Raw genomic sequence first — 24,452 nt, 5'->3', positions numbered from 1 at the left:
CACATGTGATCCCCTTTGTCGTCACAATGATGTGTATGAATGGGTGAGTTTCCGGCTCGTTGGGGAAGGAGGGCCACAAGTGTCGGAATGCCGCTCTCATCCAGTGGTATTGTAATGCCTTTATGGGTGCATGTCCCATCTTGGCCTGGAAGTCGTTAGGGAGAATTCACAGAAATGTGCTAATTCCCTCCACCTTCGAGACCCCCAGCAACATTGCTGGATTTTGAGGACTTGATTTTTATTAACCTGGAGAGAGCGAGACCCCCCACCCCCCTTCTCTCATGTATTTTAATGTGATTTTGCAACGGTTTCTTTTGGTTGTGGAGTCTGACAAACTCCATAGGCATCATCTTTTACATTGTGTCACACAGCACCTTCAGTGCAGTGACACAGGGAAGTCTTTCAGATTTCCCAAAGGTTTAAATACCTTATCTGGGATAAACTACTGTTTCCCAGAGCAGTAAAGTGAAATTGACTTTACTTACCATTGTAACTTTCTAGACCCAGCACACCCTATCTTACAATAGGGTGCTGGAGGGGTTACCTAGTATCCCCTTTGTCTAGCTTCTCATGTAACATTTTTATGTTACCCTTTTCTCAATAAATGGCTGGTGGCAGTGGATTTGTTCTTACTACCGTGGTGTGCATTTACCGCGGGCTGCGGTCGCAGCTGCAGTAAAGCACACAAGGGTGCCATTTTTGTCAAAATGGCCCAGTCGTCTTTTTTCATCATTTCATTGTGGAAAGGTCCTTCTTGAGGTTTACTCTGCGTGCCAAACCAGGTTTGGTCTCTTTGTGCATTTAGCCTTTAGCGGGATTCACAAGTGATGCCCGCCTCTGGCTCCAGGGTGTCTCGGGTAGGCAGGAAGTGAGGGAGGTGCCCGAAACTCCCTGTGCGTAGTCTCCTAGGAGACCCAAATGCACTCTGTAGTGATTGGCTGGCTGACTGTCCTGGAAGGACAGCCACCCTGCTGGGTGACTGACATCTAGGCTGGAATGAATGGGAGAGAACTGAATAAAAGGCGTGTCTTTTGGCTTGGAAGGCAGAGTAGACCACTGGACGAAGGAACCAAAGAAGAACTTGAAGAGGACACCTGCTGCAACTCATGGACAGTTGCTTTGCCCGGTGAAGCCCTGCTGCAGTACCAAAACACCAAGTTCACATTGACAGAGAAGCCTCTGCAAGTACGACTTCTCCCCTTCAGTTGGTGGGACCAATCAACTCAAAAGCCAGCCACCTGGACATCCCATATCGGAGCTGGTTGAATTTCCACAGAGTTGCTGCTGGAAAACGCATAGCCAGGCAGAGGAACACCAGATTGTGTGCATTGCTTTCAAGCTGCCTAGAGCTTCAGGAAGATCCTCCGGACTCCCGGGAAGCAGGACTGACCGAGCCTGAGTCCCCTCAACAGAGTGTGGGACCCCAAAAGCAAGGAAAGTCCATCTCGACAGCCAGGAACCGCAGTGTTGCTATTTGCGGTAGACGCGAGGAGCTGAAACACTGAACAGCCACTGAAAGTGAAGTTTGCCGGTTGCACGTTTTGACCGTCCCAGTGCATTGCAGGAGTCCCCCAACATCCTCCCTCTTGTCCCCACGACTGAGGCCCAGGAACAGTGAGACCTGCACAGGAACAGAAGTCATCTACTGCATCTTCTCTTTATTTCTAAGGTACTGTAAAAAGTATGAAAGAATTTACCTCTTGCTGTAGAGTTGCTTGCATCCTCTACTACTCACAAGTCTAATCAGCTTGTATCCCAGCATTTGATTCTTCTTTTCATCAAAGACTCCTAAGAACTTGTGCAAAGACTTTTCCATTTACCTACCAGAAGTGCTTCATCCTATACAATACTTTTGCCCATTGACTTTGGCTTAGCCTATTTAACTGAATGACTCTTCTAGGGGGATCCAAAAGTATGTGCCTGCTTAAGAATATTTCTGTTATCTTGTTGTTCCAATAACCTTTACCTTTTGCCAATTTCTAAGAGTATTCTAAATGCCAACAGTAAGATATTAAAGTCCCCAGCACGCTAGTTATTGAAGTCACCTGTGGGTGTAGGTTGTGTCTGTGGGCCATCCCAAAAGGGTCTTTACTGATTTAGAAACTAAGAGTGTACAGTATTGAAGTGTATTTGTGTGTTACTATTATATTGCTCCCTTCTGAAGAAGGCTTATTTTAACTGACTGATAAATTGTTTATGCAAGAAACCTTGAGTGTAAGAGTTTATTTGAAGACTTGTAACTGAATCTCTAACTCCACTACAGCTCATATTGACCCCCTCTTGAGATCAGCCTGGCTGCTCAACACACTAGCAAAACTGTGCAGTACAAACTTATACCAAAGGTTAGGTTTCCTATACCTGTAGTCAGAGTTGTTTTTAGTGTTCCCAGAGGGTACTGCATACAAACTTTGCCCAAAAGTAGTCTAGAGACACAATCCATTGGGGAACATGTCTCAGAGTGTCAATTGTTTATGGGGTCCCATGTTCTTTGCAATGTTGGGTCATGCGAGGGGGGGAAAAGCCAGGGAAATGCCAAAGGGGGAGGATGTATTATTGAATGGGGCCATCACCCTGACTCAAATATTCTGGACCAGGCCATTTTCGTTGTGCCGACAGGGTCCGTGCCTGTAGTGTTGCTGTATGGTTTCGTAAATATAGCAGACTATAGGTCAGTGGCAGAGGCAGCATACCTTTCGACTCATATGTGTGCATAGTTCTCAGGGCTATTGAACAGTATCTCGCAAATTGGGTTTGCGCCGAGTTATAGTACAGCTCAAAGTCTGGCGCCGTGAGATTCCAAGATGGGCGCCGGAGCTAGGAGATGTGCGTAAGTCTCGCTCCCGCCGGGCCACTCAATAGCACCTCAGAAGCAGCGAACCGGAGGGCGGCTGTTCCCCACATGTAGCACCGAGTGCTGTTCACGGCACTGGTCGCATAAGGAAGACGCTTGTTCCCCGTACCTCTACCCCCAGCCGAGCCGAGGAGAGGAGCTCCCCCTCCCCCATAGGGACAAGGTGCCGGCCTACGCTCCGTGAAATCGGCACAGGCCCCCCCAGAGACACGGGGAGGAGGCGGACGGCGCAGGCAGTGAGGATCGGGGAGGCACTGTCCAGAGCCCCAGCTCTGCAGCGCCCGCGGGGACGGGCATACAGTTGGCGGCATCGAGGGACGGACTCGGCGCCCTCCGACATCAGCGGACCCCGCGGGAGGCGCGGGGGAGAGCCGGGTGATGCACCGCATGCCAGCAGACACCCCGAGGCGACGGACACCAGCGGCAGTCCCCAATCCGGTGGACAGTAAGGTGAGGCGCCCCCCTGGTGCTCCCCGCTCTCCCCCTCGGGCCCCACGAACTCAGAGAGCTTACCGCCGGGGGGGTCCCCATGAAGCGGAGAGGGACCATCCCCCCCCCCCCCCTCCCACACTTAACGCTTACTTGGAGGCAGCCAGGGGTTTGAGCAGCACTGCCTGGCCCCCCCAGAGACACAAAGAGGAGGCGGACGGCGCAATCAGTGAGGTGCTGGGAAGCACTGTCCGGAGCCCCAACACCGCAGCGCCCGTGGGGACGATCATACAGCTGGCGGCACAGTCAGGAGAGTTACCCCCCCCCTTTTTTCCCAGTAAGCCCTCGAAGCAACCCCCAACAACCACCAGCAACTCAAGAAGGGGCGCGAAGCACGCAGCAGGACACGTTAAGGTCCACCTCTCAAGAGACATTTGCCCGACCATCAAAACAGGAGAGGGGGGAAGGCACGGGTGAAAGCAAAGGCAAGAACTCATTGAGGAAGTTATGTCTAGAGCGAAAGGGAGGGGGGGGATCCCTACAGAACCAGCAGCCCCCCAAACAAGACTCCAGCCTCATTCAAATGTGGGCAGTAGAGACCCCAGTGTCAACTAGGAGTAGACTGCAGGAGGACTCTTCCCTGCAGACCTTGAACACGTCCGAGGTGAGGGGCACCGCCTCCGGCAATCTACCCCCGACAAAAGACGATATGCACTCCTGGTTTAAAGAACTTCAAGATTAACTAATGGCAACGGTCCAGGACCAGTTCGCAGCAATCAAGCGGGATATGCAGCAGGCAATTCAAGGAGTTCAACATGACATTGCCAACCTAGAAGAAAGGACGAACACCCTAGAAAAAATAGTGCAAAACGCAGAAGAAGAAGCTCTTCAGAGCGGCGAAACACAAGAGAACCTAGTTCGTTTGACCCATAATCTGGAAATCCAGTGCGAAGACCTAGAGAACAGGTCCCGCAGATCGAATATACGCATTAAAAACATGCCAGAATCGGTCATGGACAGGGATCTCAGGAAAGCGGTACAGGAGGTCTTCAGGGATATCATAGATGCTCAGGACTCGGAGGCAGTGGGGATCGACCGCGTGCATAGAGTAGGCCCGAAACGCACGGGGGCACCAGGAGAGAGACCCAGAGACGTCCTGGCGGCTCTGTCTTCCTATCCACAAAAAGAGCTTATACTACGGAGGGCGAGGCAGTTGGAACAAATCAGGATGAATGGGGTAGACATTCAGCTGTTTCAGGACTTGTCAGCCGTAACACTCCTAAAGAGAAGAGAGATGGCCCCACTCACGAGGGAACTGGTCACTAGAGAGATAAAATATAAATGGACATTCCCTTTTGGTCTGCTGTTCGACTGGGAGGGAAAACAAAGGAGGGTGACCACCATGGAAGAGGGGCTAAGCATCATGGATATTCAGACAGGGGAGTCTTTGACCAGAATTGAAAGAAAGAAAGGGGAACTACAAAACAGACCGGGGGGATGGGAAAAGGTCCGACAGAAAAGAAAACGGCGCGGTAGGGGAAATGATGTGTCAAGCGAAATAAATTAGAGGATGCAAATCTAAAAGTACAAGAGAACCAGTGCTGTGTGGCTGAAGGCAGTATATGGAACGGCACCCAATGATGGAATTCGTAAACGACAGACTCAGTTGGCCCGGCGCGGAACCGGAACAACCCGCATAAAGGTCAAGGAATGTCGTGGGGTTTAGGACTCCCCACAAAGTTAACCTCGAGTCTACAGAGGGCTGGGAGCGACAGGCGGAACGCCAGAGCTACCTTAGGTACCCGGGCCCTCCTCGGGTGCAAAGTTGGAACAAAGTTAATGGTTGGGGGACCTTTTTACAGTTTGGGGGGGGAGGGAAGATCTTCCGGAAGTGAGGAGGGGAAACTCAACTCGGGCACAACACATGCACAATTTGCCTATCTGAAATGGGGAAGATTCGATTCGTAACTTTAAATGTAAGGGGCCTGAACTCCCCGGTGAAGCGGAAAAAAGTGGAGAACATGTTAAGGAAAGAAAAGGCTGATGTGTTGCTGTTCCAGGAGACCCACATTAAAGCTCAAGATAGGGGGAAAATACGCCCGAGAGGCTACAATATAATTGTACAATCCAATGCAGCGGAAAAAAGGGCAGGAGTGATGATTGCAGTGAAAGGGAGTGTGGAAGTAAGTGTGATAGACAAAAAAAATCAGACAAGGAAGGAAGGTACGCTTTTGCTAATATCAAATTACACAACGCCATTCTGACGCTGGCTTCCATTTACGCCCCACACACGGGCCAAGATAGCTTCGTGAGGGACACAATGGGGAGGCTGGAGGGGTATGCGAAGGGTGAAATAATTATAGGAGGGGACCTTAATATGGCCTGGCACCCCCATATAGACCGTAGCGCGGGCGGACCCCTCCACCAGAGTGCCCCATCACAGCGTCTGAAAAAACGGATGGAAGGTATGGCTGTGCGATGCATGGAGAGAACATAAAGGTCAAACCAAGGGATACACCTATTATTCACACGTTCACAACACAATGTCCAGAATAGACTACTTCTGGGTGTCAGTGGGGAACCTGGGCAAAATACAAGACATGGAGCTGGGCCCCATATCTCTGTCGGACCATGCACCCCTCTGGATGGATCTGTCGACCCCAAGGAAGGAAAAGGGAATTTGGAGATGGACACTCCCACAAGAGATACTATCAGACCCAGTGATGGGAGAATCCATAAGGGACAAAATCGTAGAATTCCTTGATCATAACGACACGGGGGAGGTCTCCCTGAGCACTGTATGGGAGGCGTGTAAGGCAGTAATCAGGGGCCATTTAATAGCCCTCAAAGCAACGAGGGATAAACAAACACGGCAGTGGGAAACAGAGCTGGAAAAGAAGCTGTCAAATATCCAGGAAGAACTAATGGCAAACCCCTCAAGGGACTTAAAAAGGACACTCAAACACACCGAGGGACAACTCGAACACCTCCGTAGCAAACAAGCCCAGAGATCTCTCCTATATCTCAAACAGAGATACTACATAAAAGCTAACAAGGCAGATCGGTATCTCGCCCGACTGCTCTCGTCGAAGCGGAACTCAACGACCATCAGGAACATCATAAATGCACACGGGGACGTGCTAACGAACACCGAGGATATAGGGGACACATTCAGGGAGTTCTATCAGAATCTGTACTCCACTGAGAACCCGGATGAACCCGACCAAAATAGATTCCTGACATCGATCCCCTTTCAGAAAATACCAGAAGAAGCCAGAACAGACCTGGAGGCCCAGATAACCGAAAGTGAAGTGAAGAAGGCAATAAAGAGCCTTCCACTCAACAAAGCACCAGGCCCGGATGGCTTCACAGCCCCATTCTACAAAAAATATGTAGACATCCTCGCCCCATTCCTCACTAGACTACTAAACACCTTCAAAGATAGTGGGAATGTTACTCCATCTATGAATGAGGCAAAAATATTGGTTTTTCACAAACAAGGTAAAGATCCCTCCCTCCCGGGCTCATACAGACCTATTGCCCTAATTAATCTAGACTCAAAAATTTACACCAAAATCCTGGCAGCCAGGCTCTCCCAGCTGCTTCCCTCCTTAATTAACCCAGATCAATCGGGATTCATTCCGGGAAGGCAGACACATGACAACACGAGAAGGCTAGCCCACCTAACAGAGAAAATTAACTTCTCCCGCACCCCTGCAGTGCTACTATCTTTAGATGCCGAAAAGGAGTTTGACCGTGTAGAATGGTCAATGCTCTTTAAAACCCTGGCGCACATGGGATTTGGGAACCAATATATTAATATGATCAAAGCCAATTACTCCTCCCCCTCTGCAAGGATAGCGGTAAATGGAGAGATTACGGAGAGGGTGGAAATCTCTAGGGGAACGAAACAGGGCTGCCCGCTATCACCACTCCTATATGCGCTGTTCCTAGAACCCCTACTAATTAAAATTAGGGAATCAGACCAAATCAGGGGGATCGAGATGGCGGGGAGACAACATAAGGTAATAGCCTATGCGGATGACATGTTATTGGCACTTGAGGACCCAACCCACTCAGTCCCTGCAGCGATCCACTTACTAGAGCTATTTGGGAACATTTCTGGCTTAAGAATAAATAAGAAAAAATCAGAAATGCTTATATTAGCCGGGAGCTGTGAAACTCTGAGGAGGGAAGCAGGGCAAATGGACTTAAAAGTCGCGGAGGAGGGCATAAAATATTTGGGCATAACACTCACTCATAAGGTAGAGGCACTATATAAAAAGAACTATCCCCCACTCCTAGCCAGGATGCAAAAAGATTTAGAGCGGTGGAATCCCCTAAATATTTCTTGGTGGGGGAGAATCCAATCGATAAAAATGAACATCCTCTCTAAAGCGCTGTATTACTTCCAATCCCTACCGATTGAGATCCCCGATTCCTTTTTCAGAGCCCTGGCAAATTCGGTCTCGTCTTTCATATGGAACAGGAAACCCCCCAGAGTATCCAGAACAATTCTCACATCCAACATCAGGGAGGGGGGCCTGGCACTTCCACACTTTAAGAACTACTACCAAGCGGCACAACTCAGGGTCCTGAAAGAATGGCTAGGGGACAATCAACGAACGATCTGGGTGACTCGGGACAGGGCGGTCGCAAGAACGCCATTGGAAGACCTCCTATGGACACCAAAGCAGCACAGACACCCAAATCTGCGCATCAGTGAGATCATGAGGGCCACGTTGAACGCCTGGGATGAGCAGACACGGAAAGGGAATATCACCACGGCAACAGCCCCGTTCACTCCAATCTGCAGGAACCAGCAATTCCCACCAGGGACAGAGTATGGTGCTTATGGGAACTGGGAGGAAGCCGGTTGCAGGAAAATAGGGGAGATGTTCGTGGATGGGGAGGTGAGATCTTTTGCCGACTGCAAGTCACTCTGGAACCTCATAAACGCGGACAGATACAAATATGAACAGCTCAGACACTGGCTGACCACGCCCGAGATAACACAAGCAGCGACAAGAGAGCTTACCGCCTTTGAAAAGTTTCTCCTTACCAACTCAGGAGACAGAAAACTAGTCTCCAATCTCTGTAGGTTCATGAATACTCAGGGTGAAGACATAAAGTGGGCATACATGAAAAGATGGGAAAAGACGCTGGGGGAAGACATCACAACACAGCAGTGGCAGTCGTTGCGGGCCGATATCCCCAAACTGACCAGAGCAGTTCAAACCAAAGAAATGTGGATCAAGATCATCACGCAATGGCACTACACCCCGGAGAGGCTAAATAGCATGTACCCACTCACACCTAACCGCTGCTGGAGAGGCTGTACAGACGCAGGCACGTGGAGACACATCTGGTGGGACTGCCCTAAGGTCAAAATCTTCTGGTCAGAGGTAATATCCGAACTGAAGAAGATCTATCCAGACGTGGATTGTTTCATGGAGAAAACCTGGCTCTGTGGACTCAAAGAGCAACATGCCAATACACTCACTAAGGCGCAAAGGAGAAGCCTCATGAGCCTAGTCATTGCGGCCTGGGCAACAATCGCACAGGGATGGAAAAAAAGAGACCCACCGATGCTGTTTACATGGTTACATAAAGTCTGGTCCCAAATGTCTATGGAAAAAATAACACACAATCTCCTTGGAACACGTAGCTCCTTCACAAAAGAATGGGGAGGAGTGCTAGAATATCTCCAGTCAGACTATATGGCACAGTGGTGCCCGCACGCCATAAAAATAACAGACTTATTCACTTCTTAATCGGTCCCGAGTACATTGGAACAATGATCACTCTTCCGGAAGTGGGTGGGTGGGGGAGGCGGGATGGGGAATTGAGGGAGTGTTTACTTTCTGTATCACTTATAAATCAATAAAAATATGTTTAAAAAAAAAAAAAAAAAAAAAAAAAAAAGTCTGGCGCCGTGAGGCCCCCAGTGTCATACTGCTCCGAGTTTGGTATGATGCTTAAAAAAAAGTAGAGCGGTTTCAGTACCACTATCATTTTCAACAATGCTGTGCAGCCGTGGGTTGACACCGGCAGGTTGTTCCAAACGACCCGTGTGTTAGGGATAGTAAGTGTCCCCGTAGCCAAACCTTAAAGGATTCCCATACTGTGGCCACTGTCCACACAATCCCTTGTTGCAGTCAAAGTATTCCTTAATTTCTACCCTAAGTGGCTCGAGTATTTTGCTTTCTTGTAGAAGTGCAGGGGGCTTACTCCATAGCCTAGGACTGCAGTCTTGTTGGGTTACCTTAATCTCTAATGGTTCTGGGGAGTGGTCCGATATAGGAGCAAAATGGCATTTGTTACTTTGAATGGGAGTAAAAAGGCACAAGTTAATAGAATAGATCACAAATACTTTTAGGCAGTGCAAATAGTTTCAGTTCACCAGAGGACTCGATTCAGTTCAATAGGCCAGGCCAAAGTCAATGGACTATTATTGTCTTGGATAGTAGAACAAGTTACTTACCATATCTGGTAACGTTCTTTAGATGGGATGTTCCTCCGACGTATTCCACATCTATGACAGGTAATGTCCACAGCTGTGCTGCTGCGGAAAATTTTCAGCAGAGGGCGCCCTGTGTCGATCAGTTGTCCCTCAAGGGCCTCCATCGAGGGTGGACGTCACTGGATGTTATATATAGGACGCACGGCGCCCGTAGCCTCAGTTACAGTTTTTTCCCAGAACGTGTGGCACCAATCTCCTACCAGTATGACTGCAGAAAGCCTTGCGGAAACGTAAGCTGCAATCGCATAGGAAATTCAGTAGAGGGGCAGGCTGGGAGGGCGATGTGGAATACGTCGGAGGAACATCCCATCGAAAGAACGTCACGAGATATGTTAAGTAACTTGTCCTTCGAGGGGATTGTGTCCTCTGACGTATTCCACATCTATGACAGACTCCCAAAGCAGTACCAACTTATGACGGTGGGAAAAGAATTTATTATTTAGAATTTTAGAATGCCCAATCAAGTGGCCGAATAGAGCCAAAGGCCAAATCCTGCCCATGGATGGAGTCCAAGGAATAGTGTCTCACAAAAGTATGAACAGAGGCCCATGTGGCTGCTTTGCAAATACTGCGAATAGGAACGCCCCTCTGTAGAGCAGTGGAGGCAGCCACACCCCTAGTAGAGTGAGCCCCAAAGCCTACTGGAGGGTCCTTTCCAGCCAAACAGTAACAGAGATTGTCAAAATGATCCAACCTATGGAGCCTCTCCTCTTCCTTACCAGGATATGGAGGAGGATAAAACGCCGGAAGAATCACCTTCTGGCTAAAATGGAATTCCGACACAACCTTCGGAAGAAAAGAAGGCCGCACCCGCAGGGCAACCCTGTCCTTATGGAACACAGTAAAGGGTGACTTGGCGGAAAGTGACTGCAACTCACTCACTCTGCATGCGGAAGTAACCGCAACTAAAAACAGTTTTAAAGGACAACAGTCTCAACGGACAAGAATGTAAGGGCTCAAACAGAGCTCCCATTAGGAACTTTAAAACCAAATTCAAACCCCATCCCGGCACCTGGAAAGGCGACAGTGGAAACACATTAGTTAGCCCTTTTAGAAACTGAGAAGTCAAAGAAATCTTAAAATAAGAACATTCCTAAAGCAAGCGCTTAAATATGGACAGCGCCGCCAGGTAACCCTTAATGGTACCCACTTGCAGGCCCTTGTGGGCTAAAGAAAGCAAAAAAGTCAAAAGGAATGGAACATTGGAAAGGATCCACATTCTGAACCCTGCACCAGTCACAGAACTTTCTCCAACAGCAACAGTACAGGGATTTCATTGCGGGCCTTCTGGCCGATAGCAACACCATCACGCCTTTGGGGAGGTCCCAATCCTTATACCTCAACCTTTCAGATACCAAGCATGAAAGCTGAGAGACTTGACCACTGGATGGAGAACCCGACCCCCCTCCTGTGAGAGCAGATCGTCTCGGAAGGGAAGACGGCATGGAGGGCAGATGGACATGTCGAGAAGGTCTGGGTACCACGCTCTCCTGGCCCATGCCGGAGCAATGAGGATCATCCAGGAACCGAAACTCTGCAACACTTGGAGAATGCCAGAGACTGGAGGAAATGCGTACAGCAGTGGGAAGGACCACACCACTACGAACGCGTCCCCTAAGGCTCCTCTTGGAGGAAATTCCTGCAGCATAATCTTTCGCACTTCCGGTTGACACTGGTGGTGAAGAGATCCACTTGTGGGCTTCCCCAAAGGGCAAAGATCTCCAAAAGAACTTCCTGAGCCAGCTCCAACTCGTGAGAGACCGTGCTCTGCCTGCTCAGAGCGTCCGCCGCCGCGTTTTTGTCTCCGGCCATATGACCTGCCGAGATCGAAATTTCCTTCTGGATGGCCCAGAACCAGAGCTGCATCGCCTCCCTGAACAACGGGAGTGACCCTGCCCCCCCTTTTCCATTGAGGTAGTGCATGGCCACTGTATTGTCCATCATAATCGGGACATTCTTCCCCCGCAAAGATGGCAGAAAAGCCTTCAGGGCTAGCCTGACGGCCCTCAGCTCTAACACATTGATGTGGAGTCGACTCCGATGGAGACCAACGTCCGCTGGCTGTCAACTCGTTGGCATGAGCTCCCAAACCTGCGAGGGATGCGTCCGTCACGATCGTCACCTCTGGCCATGGCTGCCAAAATGGTGCTCCCTTTATCAGATTGCCTTTGTCGGCCTACCATAGAAGATCCTGGGCGACAGAGGTCGGAATCTGAACAGGATCCGACATCCTGCTGGATAACTGAGACCGCTGCATCTTGAGAGCCCACTGCAGAGATCTCATCCGCAGCCTGGCCTCTGGCACCAGGAAAATGCAGGATGCCATGAGGCCGAGCAACCTCAAGAATTCGAACGCCGGGAGACTCTGGGCAGAATGTGATGAGCCCTCACCTGAAGAGGCAAACACTGCCCCAGGGATGTGTCGAGCAATGCTCCAATGTACTGGAGCCCCTGGGTAGGTGTCAAATGGGGCTTTTGAGGGAGAAGCCCAGCTTGTGAAGGGAGTGGCAGGTGACGGACAGATGATCCAGGACTTGCTCGGGAGAGCACCCCCTGATCAACCAATCGTCCAGGTAGGGGTAGACGTGAATCCCCCCCTTTCCTGAGATACTCTGCCACCACCACCATCAGCTTGGTGAAGACCCTCGGGCGGCGGTCAATCCGAACGGCAGGACCCGAAACTGAAAATGCGAGTCGCCAACCGCTGTAACGCTCACCTGATTCTCGCAGAGGCGCCGGTCTTGACTGGGCGACTACTGTATCTTTAAAGGTGATGTGTAGCACCCGGTTGGCTCTTTGGGCTGGACCTCTGTGCACTGTATGCCTGACGTGTAGAGTAAGATGTCTGCAGATAGAAAATATGGGGTTAATGAACTGGGGTTATTGGGGTGTCCCTATCTCTTTCCTCTTCTCCTCTCCTGTAGACCCCCAAAGGTTAACGCTCTCACCTTAGGTAAGTGAATGCCGAGCTCTCCATCTGCCTCGGGGCAGGGTGCTGTAACCAGTTTCTTCACTGGATAGGTAGCGCAGGCCTCTTGACTTCAGAGGACTGCTGTCCGTCGTTTACTGCACGAACGGTAAGTTTCGAGTCATTCAAATGTCTTTAAAGTCTTTAGTAATGATGTCTCTTGTTTTGCAGGGTTCCGGCGATGGCGGATGACGGGCTGAAGTGAGTTGAAGATGGAGCCAGTGTGATGAATAGAAGCGCCTGGAAGCACGTAAGTAAGCGCTTGTTGCCTGCTTCACTATGCCCTCTAACTGTCTTTTTATTTTGCAGGTACGAGTTCGGAGCGGCTGCAGGGTGCCGGAATACCCACTGGATTAGATGTGGAAAGGAGTAATGGCACGTGAGTATTAAAGTTCCCCAATGTCTTTAAACGCACCTTGTTTTGTCTTTCAGATGCGGGATGCAGCGCCGAAGGCCTCCGGAGCGTGCAAAGAGTTGGTAAACTTTTGTCTTTCAGATGCCGGAATGCAGTGTGAAGACCTCCGGAGCGCACGAAGAGTAGGTAAGCCTTTGCCTTTCAGATGCCGGAATGCTAACCTGTTCTTTCTTGTCTTTATAGGTGTTGCTGAAGACTGGATTCAGGATGGTAAGCCTTTGCCTTTCAGATGCCGGAATGCTAACCTGTTCTTTCTTGTCTTTATAGGTGTTGCTGAAGACTGGATTCAGGATGGTAAGCCTTTTTCCTTAGGCCCAGGACCGGATGCAGAAGACACGATGAGCGTTCTGCTGCAGAGGTTGCAGAATAACGCAAAGCAAGATTCATCTACCGGGTGTGGTTTAAATAGCCTCCTGTAGTGCTTAGGTGTCTCCTTCCACAGCCACGCCTAAGTAAGAAAAGAGTTCCTGGTAAGAAAAGAGTTCCTGCCTTCCAGAAGAGTTCCAGTGTTCTGAATCTAGGGAGTGGCTCCAGCCCCACCCAACAGGAAAAGTAGTTCCAAACAGAAGAGGATCAGAGGCTCAACTGGCAGGCAAGTAAGCAGCATGGTCTGCTGAAGGTAAGTCCACCCAAGCATTATGAGCCCGGCGCTTCCAGCGCTGGGACTGGGCATATTTATGAGCCTGGTGCCACTGGCGCCAGGACTGGGTCCAAAAGGTCCCAATTGGGACTGGTTGGCACTCGGAACCTGGGTTATGGATCTGCTTCCAAGGGAGTTGGGAAAACCCTGACCTTTTGGAAGCAGGGATCATGACAACCGCGAACCTCAGATACTTCCTGTGCTTTGGATGAATCGGCACATGAAAGTAAGCATCCTTGAGGTCTAGAGACACCAACCAATCCTGAAGTTGAAGGTCCTGGAGGACTTGAGAAAGAGTTAACAACTTGAACTTGTCCTTCCTGAGGAGCTTGTTCAACCAACGCAAGCCCATGATGGGTCTCAATCCCCCGTCTTTTTTCGGGATCAAACAATAAGGGGAAAACCATCCCTTGTTCCTCTACGCTACAGGCACCAGTTCTATGGCGCCTTTCTCCAGCAGGGATAGGATTTCCTGCACAAGGAGCGAATCTGGACGCTTCAAAGAGCTTCCCCAGTGGATTGTCGTGAGGCCTCTGCCGGAAGGGAAGACAGTAGCCGTGGGCTATGATCTCCAGAACCCACACATCTGAAGTAATGGCCCGCCACTCTCCAAGAAGTTGCGCAGGTCTACCCCCAACCGGCGAACCATAGGCCTCAAGACTGAGCGGACGCCCTGAGGGCAAAGAGGCAACTGCCCAAGCGGCTTTGGCACCCAGAGTACCTTGCTTTCCACCCAGAGTACTCCTACAGTGGCCCCTTTGACTGGCAGCTCCTCTCGATCTACCAAAGGAAGAGTAGTACCAAAAAGAACCTCCTCTCCATTGCTGTCCCCTAGGACGAAAAGGCGGAGGGTGACGTACTGCAGCGCTCAAAGACTTTGCTGCCGCTTTGGACGTCTGAAACCTCTCAAGGCTTTCGTCAGCCTTGCTGCCAAACAGATGAACACCATCAAAGGGCATGTTCAGAAGACGTGATTGCACATCAGGAGCAAACCCCGACTTCCGCAACCACGCAAACGTGCGTATCACGGTGCTCGCAGCCATGGACTGGCTGACACAGTCTGCCATGTCCAAACCCGACTGAACGGACTCACACATGGCAGTCTTGCACGAGGGCTAGAAAACCATCCCTTTCCTCCCCTTTGGGAATATGCTCAGCCGCCAAAGACGCACAGTTCCAGAGAGTGAGAGAGTGAGAGAGTGAGGGCTAGAAAACCATCCCTTTCCTCCCCTTTGGGAATATGCTCAGCCGCCAAAGATGCACAGTTCCAGTGAGTGTGTGAGTGTGAGTGTGAGTGTGAGTGTGAGTGTGAGTGTGAGTGTGAGTGTGAGTGTGAGTGTGAGTGTGAGTGTGAGTGTGAGTGTGAGTGTGAGTGTGAGTGTGTGTGTGTGTGTGTGTGTGTGTCGCTAAGGCACAAGTGGAGTTGGCCGCGTTCAACGCCACACCCCCCAGCCGAAAATACCTTCCTCGCCCAACCATCAAAGTGCTCATCGTCCCTATCAGGAGGGATGGTAGTGTACGCAGCCTGCTTCGAGGAGGCCGTAGCCGCCGGCACCACCAAACTTTCCAGAGTAGGGTGCGTCGATAAGTAGCAGGGGTCACCACTGGATGGGCAGTATTTTTTGGAAGCGACTTACTAACTGCCGATATACTCTCCGCAGCAGTACAAGCTGCCGCCACCACCCTCCTTTGCAAAGCCACGTGAAACGGCAACACCGGGTCAGTTGGTGGACCTTGATCCAGGATGTCGGTCAAATCATCCTGAGCAAAGTCAACAGGTGGAGCAGACCACCCCAAGTATTCTGTCACCCTTGACATGAGACACCGATAGGAGGAAACCGCATGCGCCCCCGGCTCAGGTCGGCCAAACTCCACCTCCGGAGAGGGGTAAAGGCCACTAGCATCATGCAATGACTAACGAAGTTCCTCCATCTGACTATGCCCAGACAAAAGATCATCAGGGACATCAGGAGGCACAACCATCTCCTCATCAGACAGTTCCTCAACCTCTGAAATGTCTTGCAAAGGCTGGAAAAACTCCAATCTAGGAGTAGGAACATAATAGGGCAAAAAAAATAGGCCTCACAGACTTACTGAGAGCCTTCCTCAGAGGTTCACGGCCCTGCGGGGCATCTCCGGCAAATCCTCCACAAACTGCGTTGAGGGCATCATCGTCGACCGAGGCGCCGACAACTTTGAGGGCGGAGCCCCAAGAGTGTCCCTTGATGGACACAGCGCTGATGGCGTCGACGCCTTCTTCGAAGGCTTCACAGGTTCCGACGGTCTCGATGGCGTCGAGGACCGGGACCTGGATCTGGCATGGCTATGGCGATCTCCCTCAACGGGACCGCGACGGCTCCCGATGATCGCGCCGACCGCCTGACCCTGAAAGCGTGCGAGTGGTGGACCCAGCCCACTCCTTCCCGGCTTCTTTCGAAGGCGCGGACAGAACTGTGCCTTACGACTCGAAAATCGCTAACATCTGCCGGCGGAATGATTCCCATTCGGCCGGCGACAAAGACTTGGTGGGACAAGTCAATCGTCTGGCGGAGACCTCCTCCGACGAGGTAGGCGACCGGTGACGGCGCTTCCTACAATGCTTCGATGAGGCAGAGGAATGGCGGAAATCGCTCCTAGACCGAGACCCCCCCTGGATTTTCACTGATGCGGAGAGTCGCCCCTCGAGTCATCGGTTGAAAGCCCAGCGGATTTCGATTTATGGGGCTCAGACACCTTACCTACCTTCAATTTCTTCTTACATTCCTGCAAGGCCTTCGACGTCAGGGACTGGCAATCCTCGCAGTAGTCCGTGGCGTGGCTTTCGCTGAGGCAGCAGAGACAGATATTGTGCGGGTCCGTGATGGACATCTTCGACCCGCAGTCCCAACACTTTTTAAAGCCCGACTTCGGGGTAGTAGAAGACGAAGACATTGCTTTCGAAGAGAAGAATCGAGCGTGCTGAGATTCCGAAGCAAACACGTTTGCGGAAAAAAAAGGAACTGAGGCTATGGGCGCCGTGCGTCCTATATAACATCCGGTGACGTGGACCCTCGAGGGACAACGAATCGATGGAAGACGCCCTCTGCCAAAAAATTTCCGAACCAGCACAGCTGTAGACATTACCCGTCATAGATGTGGAATACGTCAGAGGACACAATCCCCTCGAAAACAGCAGTTCTTGTAGTCAACGGTAAAGTCTTTGCCAATGTTCTCAGAAGTAGTTTATACGAAAAGGAATCATATGTTGGGTCACAAGCTGATTAGCCTGCAAGTTGGGAAAGTTCCACGAACTTTCACTGCGAGAGGCAAGTTCTCTCTAATTGGGTTCGCACAGTACCTTAATATGAAGAACAAGATGCAGCAGAAGACGTTGGTTCCTGCAGATCTCGCTGTTCCTGAGCCTAAGTCATGGGGACAAGAGGGAGGACGCCGGGGGACTCCTGCACTGCACAGGATCGTCGAAGAACGCGGACAAAATGGAGTCACTTCAGTTCGAGTAGCTGTCATCAAGCACACAAGCTGGTGTCCTTCCCACTGGTTAATCCTAACCAGCTCCGAGAATGGTATCCAAGTGGCTTACGAGTTGATTGGTCCCACCAACTCAAAGGAAGAAGTCATCCTTGAAAGGGCTGCTCTGTCGAGATGAATATGGCAATTTGGACCTGCAGCATGGCTTCACCAGGCAAACCAACGGTGCAGGAGTTGCAGCAGCCGTCCTCTTCCAGCTAGTCTTCGGTTCTTTCGTTCCAGTGGTCGACCCTGCTTTCCAGTCCAAGAGACTCGCCTTTTAAACAGTTTTCTCCCTTTCATTCCAGCCTAGCTGCCACTCACCCAGCAGGGTGGCTGTCCTTGCCAGACAGTCAGCCATCCAATCATGCCAGAGTGCATTTGAGTCTCCTAGGAGACTAAGCACAGGGAGTTTCAGACACCTCCCTCACTTCCTGGCCACCCCAGCCACTTTGACGCCAGAGGCGGTCTTCAGTCCTGAAGCCCGCCAAAGGCATAGAAACAAAGGGACCAAACCTAGTTTGGCGCGCAGAGAAACTCTAGAAGGACCTTTCCAAGAAGAAATAGCGAAAAAAGAAGACCGGGAACTGTTCAAACAAAGGGGCTTAAGGTGCCGTCATGGAAAATGTGGCTCCCGCAATTTTTAGCTACCGGTGGTCGCGGTCGGGAAAAATCATGGTCGTTCGTTGTAAAATCACTGCCACCAGCCATTTCGATAGAAAAGGGTAGCATTTGACTGCTACATGAGCTTCTAGACACAGGGGATACTAGGTAACGCCTCCAGCACTCTATAAGAAGATAGTGTGTGCTGGGTCTAGGAATTTAAAAAGACTAGTGAAGTCAATGTAACCTTACATTCTCTGGCAAACAGTTGTTCATCTTAGAGAAGGTATTTAAATCTTTGGGAAGTCTAAAAAGACATCCCTGGGTCACTGCACTGAGGGTGCTGTGTAACACAAGAAAAGTTGCCTATGGAGTTATCTTAAAACTCCATAATCAAAGAACACAAAAGTAAAACACATCAAAATACATGAGAGAGTGGGAAAAAGGCTCACACTCTCCAGGTAAAAAAAATCAAGTCTTCAAAATCCGGCAAAGTTGCTGGGGGCCTCTAAGGTGATGGGAATTAGCACATTTATGCGAATTCTCCCTAACACCACTTGATTCTCCGCTGCTGTAATCCGGCCGCTTTCTTTCTGTAGGTCTGATCTTAGTGAGGATATACTTGTGCCTAGGTCGTCCAGTTTAGTGTTTACATGATGGCAAATCCAGCCTGCATTGCCATCATGTAAGGGTCCATATCCTTGTTGTGTGCCAGTGTTTTCGTGGGGGGTCCTGGGAGCAGGCGGCATCCTCCTCAGTCTGTGGCATGTTAGCAAATACATCCATGGGCACCTTTTTGCCTACTGTTGGGCATCCATGGGTCAGTTTTAGGAATATGGAGGGCTGTTGGGTTTTTTTGCGCTGTGTTATTATGCAAGTTGTTGTGCTGTTTAAATCTTGCGATTGTGGCCCCTCTTCTGCCATAGCGTACGCCCCATTCAATGTTTAGCCCCGTTTCCAGACCCTTGTGTGCAGTGTCTGCCTTGGAGTGAGGGGTTTCCCGTCCCCAGCGCTTGCTTGGTGTTAGGCAAGATTGTATGCAGTACCCTTTGGGTGCACTACAATAACCTTGACCCCCTGGCAATAGGGACCCAACCTTTGGTAGAAGTCTGAACTACACAGTTTGGTAATGTGGCTGAGCAGCCAGGCTCATCTCAAGAGGGGCCAATGTGAGCAGTAATGTTGTGATACAGAGTTTCACAATACAGGAATTCAAATAAACACTTACACTACAGGTTTCTTGATAAAACTATTATTAATGTATTTCACACAGTTGTACAAGCCTTCTTCAGAAGGGAGCAATATATTTAACAATTAAAATACACTTCAAAATACGCTCAGTTTCTCTAAATCAGATGATACCCATTGGGAATGGCACACAAGACACTTCCTACACCCTCAGGTGACTTAAATAGCTAGGACACTGGACATTGATTCATCACTGGTACATTTAGAGCAATACTGAGTTTGCTGTAAAAGATGGAATAGAGGATTAAAACAAAGGTTCACAAATAATTCATAAACAGGTAAGTAGTTTTGAAACCTTCCAATGTTCAGTAAATTAACCCTTTCCTGGGGAAAAGATAAAGCACAGAGTCTGAGGTAAGAGGAGTCACTGGGGGAGCCAGGACAGCCAATGTTAATTGCACAAAGGCTTGTGAGGGGCAAAGCTAAAGCTATGGCAACTCTGCAAGGTAACAAAGACAAGTCTCAACTGAGAGCAAGTAAGGCTACACAACAAGAGGTAAGTTCTCTTAGACTTTATAGTACCTCTGGTTAAAAGAAATGGTTCCAGCTGGCTTATGTTTCTGTACAGCTCTGCAGATCCAGTTCCTGAGCCTCAGTCGTGGGGGCAAGAGGGAGGACGTCTGGGGATTCCTGCTCTGCAATGGGAAGGTCAGCGGCAGCAATGGGCAAACTTCAAATCAGCGGTCCTTTAGTGTTTCAGCTCCTCGCGTCAGACAGCAAATAGCAACACTGCGCTTCTCGGATACCACTTCAGACTTTCATCGCATTTGGGGTCCAGCACTGTGTTGAGGTGGCTCAGGCTTGGTCAGTTCCTGCATCAGGGAAGTCTGGAGGATCTTCCAAGCGATTGGTTCCGACTTAAAAGCAACATACACAATCTGGTGTTCCTCTCCCTGGCACTTCGGTTCCAGCAGCAGTGGAAAGACAGCCAGCTCACAGAGGATGTCCAGACGGCTTACTTTTGAGTTGATTGGTCCCACCAACTCAAAAGGGAGTAGTCGTCCTTGTAGGGCTTCTCTAGTCAAGGTGAATTCGGAGCTTCAGCACAGCAGCAGGGCTTCACCTGTCAAACCAACGGTCCAGGAGTTGCAGCAGGCATCTCTTTCGAGTTCCTCTTCAGATTCCTTCGTCCAGTGGTCGACTCCCCCTTCCAAGATAAAAAACCTTGCCAGCCGGCCAATCACCTTTTGGTGCATTCCTGTAACCAAGGGGATTAAGCACAGGGAGTTTCGGGCAACTCTGCCACTTCCTGCCCCTGCTAGACATTCCGGAGCCAGATGCGGGCTTCACTCATGAATCCAGCCAATGACAAAACGAACAAAGGGATCAAACCTGGTTTGGCATGCAGAGTAAGTCTCAAGAAGGACCTTTCGAACAACAAATGGTGAAAAAAGAAGACCGGGGCCATTTTGACGAAATGGGCACCCATGGTGTCTTTACTGAAGCTGTGAACACAGCTTGCAGTAAAAACCCACAATGGTAGTAAAAAGTAAACCACTGCCACCAGCCATTAATTGTAGAAAGAGTAACAAAAACTTTACATGAGAAACTAGACAAAGGTAATACTAAGTATCCCCTCAAGCACCCTATTGTAAGATAGTGTGTGCTGGGTCTAGAAAGTTACAAAATGTAAGTAAAGTCAACTTCACTTCAATGCTCTTGGAAACAGTAGTTTCTCCAAGAGAAGGTATCTAAACCTTTGAGAAATCTAAGACTTCCCTGGGCCACTGCACTGAATGTGCAGTGTGACAATGTAAAGATGATGCCTATGGAGTTTGGCAGACTCCAAAGTCAAAAGAAACACAGAATAAATCACATTAAAATTACATGAGAGATAAAAAGACCTTAAGTGCAGCAAAAGAGTTGGGGGTCTCTAAGGTAGAAGGGAATTAGCAAATTTTTTGCGAATTCTCCCCTACACTTGGGCACTGGCCCGTATGTTCACTGCAGGGTTTCAGTTCCTACTGGGGCTGTCCAACGCCACCAATGTCTACCGCTTAGCCAAGATGCTGGGGCACGCTAGTGCCAGTCTTTCTGCTCTACGGGGTCTGACGGCAAGTGATTGCATCACATACCTGCCCAGATCCTCCTCAGTCCACCCGGGGTGCCGCCTCCGCCTGTGGCCGAAAAACAAAAAAGGCAGTAGGAGAGTCAGGCAAGGCTCTGTGCGCGACCCAGGGATCCCCCGGAGAGGTGTGCCTTTTGTGCGGGTCTTTCCTCTGACTTCCCTCCTTGTGTGCTCTACGGAGCAACACACAGCACCGCCTCCAACGCCCAGTCTTGATTTTCCCTTCCTGGTGTGCGCTCATCCTCTCGTATGCAGCACAGAGGGCGGTCCGGTATAGCTGATCTCTGCTTTCTGGGGCTTGGTGCGCCTGCTCGTTTGGGTGGATAATAGCAGTGGTGTTCCACCAGTGTCAGGCAGTATTGCCTCAGGTTTACAGTCCTTCAGTACGCAGTATTTGGCTGGCAGGATACTGTGCAGCGCGGAGCTCCAAGTTTAGGCGGCCATTTTTGTCAGCGCACAACAGCGCCCAAGTTCATACACTTCTGATCCCCGTAATGGATACATTCCAAATAGCTGCAAACAATCTGTCAGATTTTGCTCAAATGCAACAAGCAGGAAATGCTCAACAGCTATTTCACAGCTTGTCCTCTGCATTAAAATATTTTCCCTGGTTAATTGACTGTTCATTTTATAGCTTTCTGGGCCACTGTGAACCTCTGTGCACACTTTCTAAATTCAAAAACATTAAGGACAAGTCAAGACGTGATCATACGAGTTCTCCATGCACTGTTGCAGTAACATCACAGTTCAAATATACCTTGTGGCCCATCTGGGTTGCCATATTCCTCCCAATTTCTTCGAGATTCTTCATCAGTTAAACTTAAAAATAAAAGTAAAACATTTTAAGTACAAACAAACTGGAAATCATTTAGAAATTAAAACAGTCCTAGTAGGTTTTAATAGTAAAGAAAACAAAAAAAAAAACACCCATCAACAGAAAATTTGTGAAACAAACTCCAAGTGCGTAAACTCCGCATGCAAATGCATTTCGATGGAAAAATTAACCAATTGTAATCCTAGTTCATCACGGGTATCTGCAATAATGAATTCCTCTGGCTATTGGTGGCATCACAAACATTGAACACATAAATTTACATAGGTATTGCTATAAATCCAGGATTTTACATTGCTGCCTTACAAATGTCAGCGAGACATATTTCAGAGAACATACGTAGCTGCTTTTCCTCTTATGGTTCGAGCCCAAGATATGCCAGGGCGACGTGCGTTTGTCTGGTAACTGAGCGAAACACAGGACACTATCCATCAGGCGATCATTAACGGCCATTGTTTTGACATACTTGGATTTATTTCTTTTTCTAGAGAATAAGAGTACATCTAACATTAAATGTATGGGGGATCCATTATATTTGAAAGTTCAATTAATGTGGAAAGATGGTGTAATTCAGAAACTACTTCAGGGAGGAACTTGGGATGGCTCCCAATGACCACCTTGTTCCTGTGAAAGACCATGAATTGCTCATGCAGGCACAACTGCTGTATCTAGCCCACCCTTTCAGCAGAAGTGATGGTTATTGTAAACTCTTTATTGAATTTTGCAACAAGACAAAAGCAAAGAAGTAAAACATTCCTTCCCACCCCTCCCCTCCCCACCTCCCCTCCCCACCACCCCTCCGCACCTCCCTCCCACCCCTTATAAGGAGCCATCCAGACCTAAATCTTCTTTCTTCAAGCCAGTTCTTCCACCTTATTGGAGCTCAAGTAGTCTCAAGCGCTGTGGGCACCACATCACTCTGTAGTCATTTTTAAGAAAGGCCATCACCTCCCCCCATTCCACAGCAAAGTTTTGCCCTTTGTCCTTGTTAGGCAGAAACCTGTGCAGTTCCCTTAGGGACCACTGCAAAAGATTTACGACTACAGGTGTTTGGCAGTAAACCCACTTGGTAGCAGTCTGTACCACACAGATTCACTTGGTAGCTGTGGCTGAGCAGTCAGACTTCCCTCAAGAAGAGTTAGGCAGCATGTAGAGTATACACAATAGGTACAGGGATGCAGTAGCACAAGCAAACACTGAACAGAGCTTTGGTGTAAAAGTATATAATTATTTATTTAAAGACACACACTTGTAAATTACACTAGCACAAAGAGAAAAGTAAATTCAGCACACAGTCACTACTATATATATATATATATACACAACCCTCACTACTTATTAGTCTTATTGAGAAACGCCACTTATTTTCAGACAGAGGTGAGCGCTTAACATAAAATGGCACTCTAATAAGTTATTAAAAAGGAAAGGAACAAGGCCGAATTATGGAAGCACACAAATTTCAATACTTTTAAAAGAACCACAGTAAGGCAGAATAGGCAGAGTTCTACTGGAGAGCAAGGAAGTCAATTACAAGGCCCACTCTTGGAGAGAGCAAGCAGAAGGGGTCCAGGTTCACACAGTGGGGTTATGCCCAAAGAGTCTTGTAGATAGTTCGCACACAAAGAATGAAATTAAAGTCAGGAAAAGTTAGCTAGGTTGTCCCAGGCCAGCCCAGGTTAGAAAGTCGAGGCTTTACTGTCACCCCGAACGATCTGTCGCAAGGGAAGCCAGGCGGGACACAGTACCTTAAGTGTGAAGGAGGCTCCAGCGGGGGCAGTTGTTCCTGGCAGCGGGTGCAAGTTGGTGTTTCGTCCAGAGGAAGGGGAGGTCTCGCCATGGAGGAAAGATGAAGGTCGTTGCACTGCCAGGGAAGAAACCAGCCGCAGAGTTGTTCGGTTAAAAAGGTACTACCCTTCTCTTCGCAGTAGTGGTAAACCGTGGTATTCCGGTTGCTGGGGTGCTTGGCACGGGCAAGGCGGCCACAAGATGCTCCAGGAGGGTGAAAAGAAGGCAAAACTGGTTATCCCCACCAGTCAAAGGAAGAAGACTCTCCGGACTGGAGATCTCCTCTGTCGTCGGGAAAAGTGGTGAGACGGTTCAGCAGGGCTCCACCAGTGGTGTCGTTGTTGCAGGTCGGCTCAGCTTCTCCCTCCTCGGATTCTTAGGTCCTGTGGCGACTTCTGAAGTTCCAGTCCCCAAAGCCCCGCTTTTATGCAGCAAACCCCCATTCATTCAGCCTAGCTGTCAAACAAACATGCTAAGTGGTGAGGCTCACCACTTGGGCCAATCACACAAGAGTGTGACTTGAGTTGCCAAGGCAACTCAGTCCAGGGTGCATAAACCCCCTCCCACACCCCCTGTGGTACCC

The 24,452-nt window shown here is 49.5% G+C and overlaps 1 protein-coding gene across 1 annotated transcript in view; it reads right to left on the bottom strand.

Moving 5' to 3' along the window:
- Positions 1–24,452, bottom strand: part of SEC63 (SEC63 homolog, protein translocation regulator) — a 1,285,673-nt gene that overhangs the window by 972,233 nt on the left and 288,988 nt on the right. The window contains exon 5 of the mRNA XM_069606555.1: positions 22,010–22,071. Within this exon, the coding sequence (XP_069462656.1) occupies positions 22,010–22,071 (62 nt within the window). The remainder of the gene's footprint in view (positions 1–22,009; positions 22,072–24,452) is intronic.

The sequence above is a fragment of the Ambystoma mexicanum genome, chromosome 4p (genome assembly GCF_040938575.1).
Source record: "Ambystoma mexicanum isolate Mex_15411 chromosome 4p, UKY_AmexF1_1, whole genome shotgun sequence".
Classification (NCBI taxonomy): domain Eukaryota; kingdom Metazoa; phylum Chordata; class Amphibia; order Caudata; family Ambystomatidae; genus Ambystoma; species Ambystoma mexicanum.
Note: the sequence above shows the minus strand (reverse complement) of the source record. Positions and strands in the feature narration are given on the sequence as shown.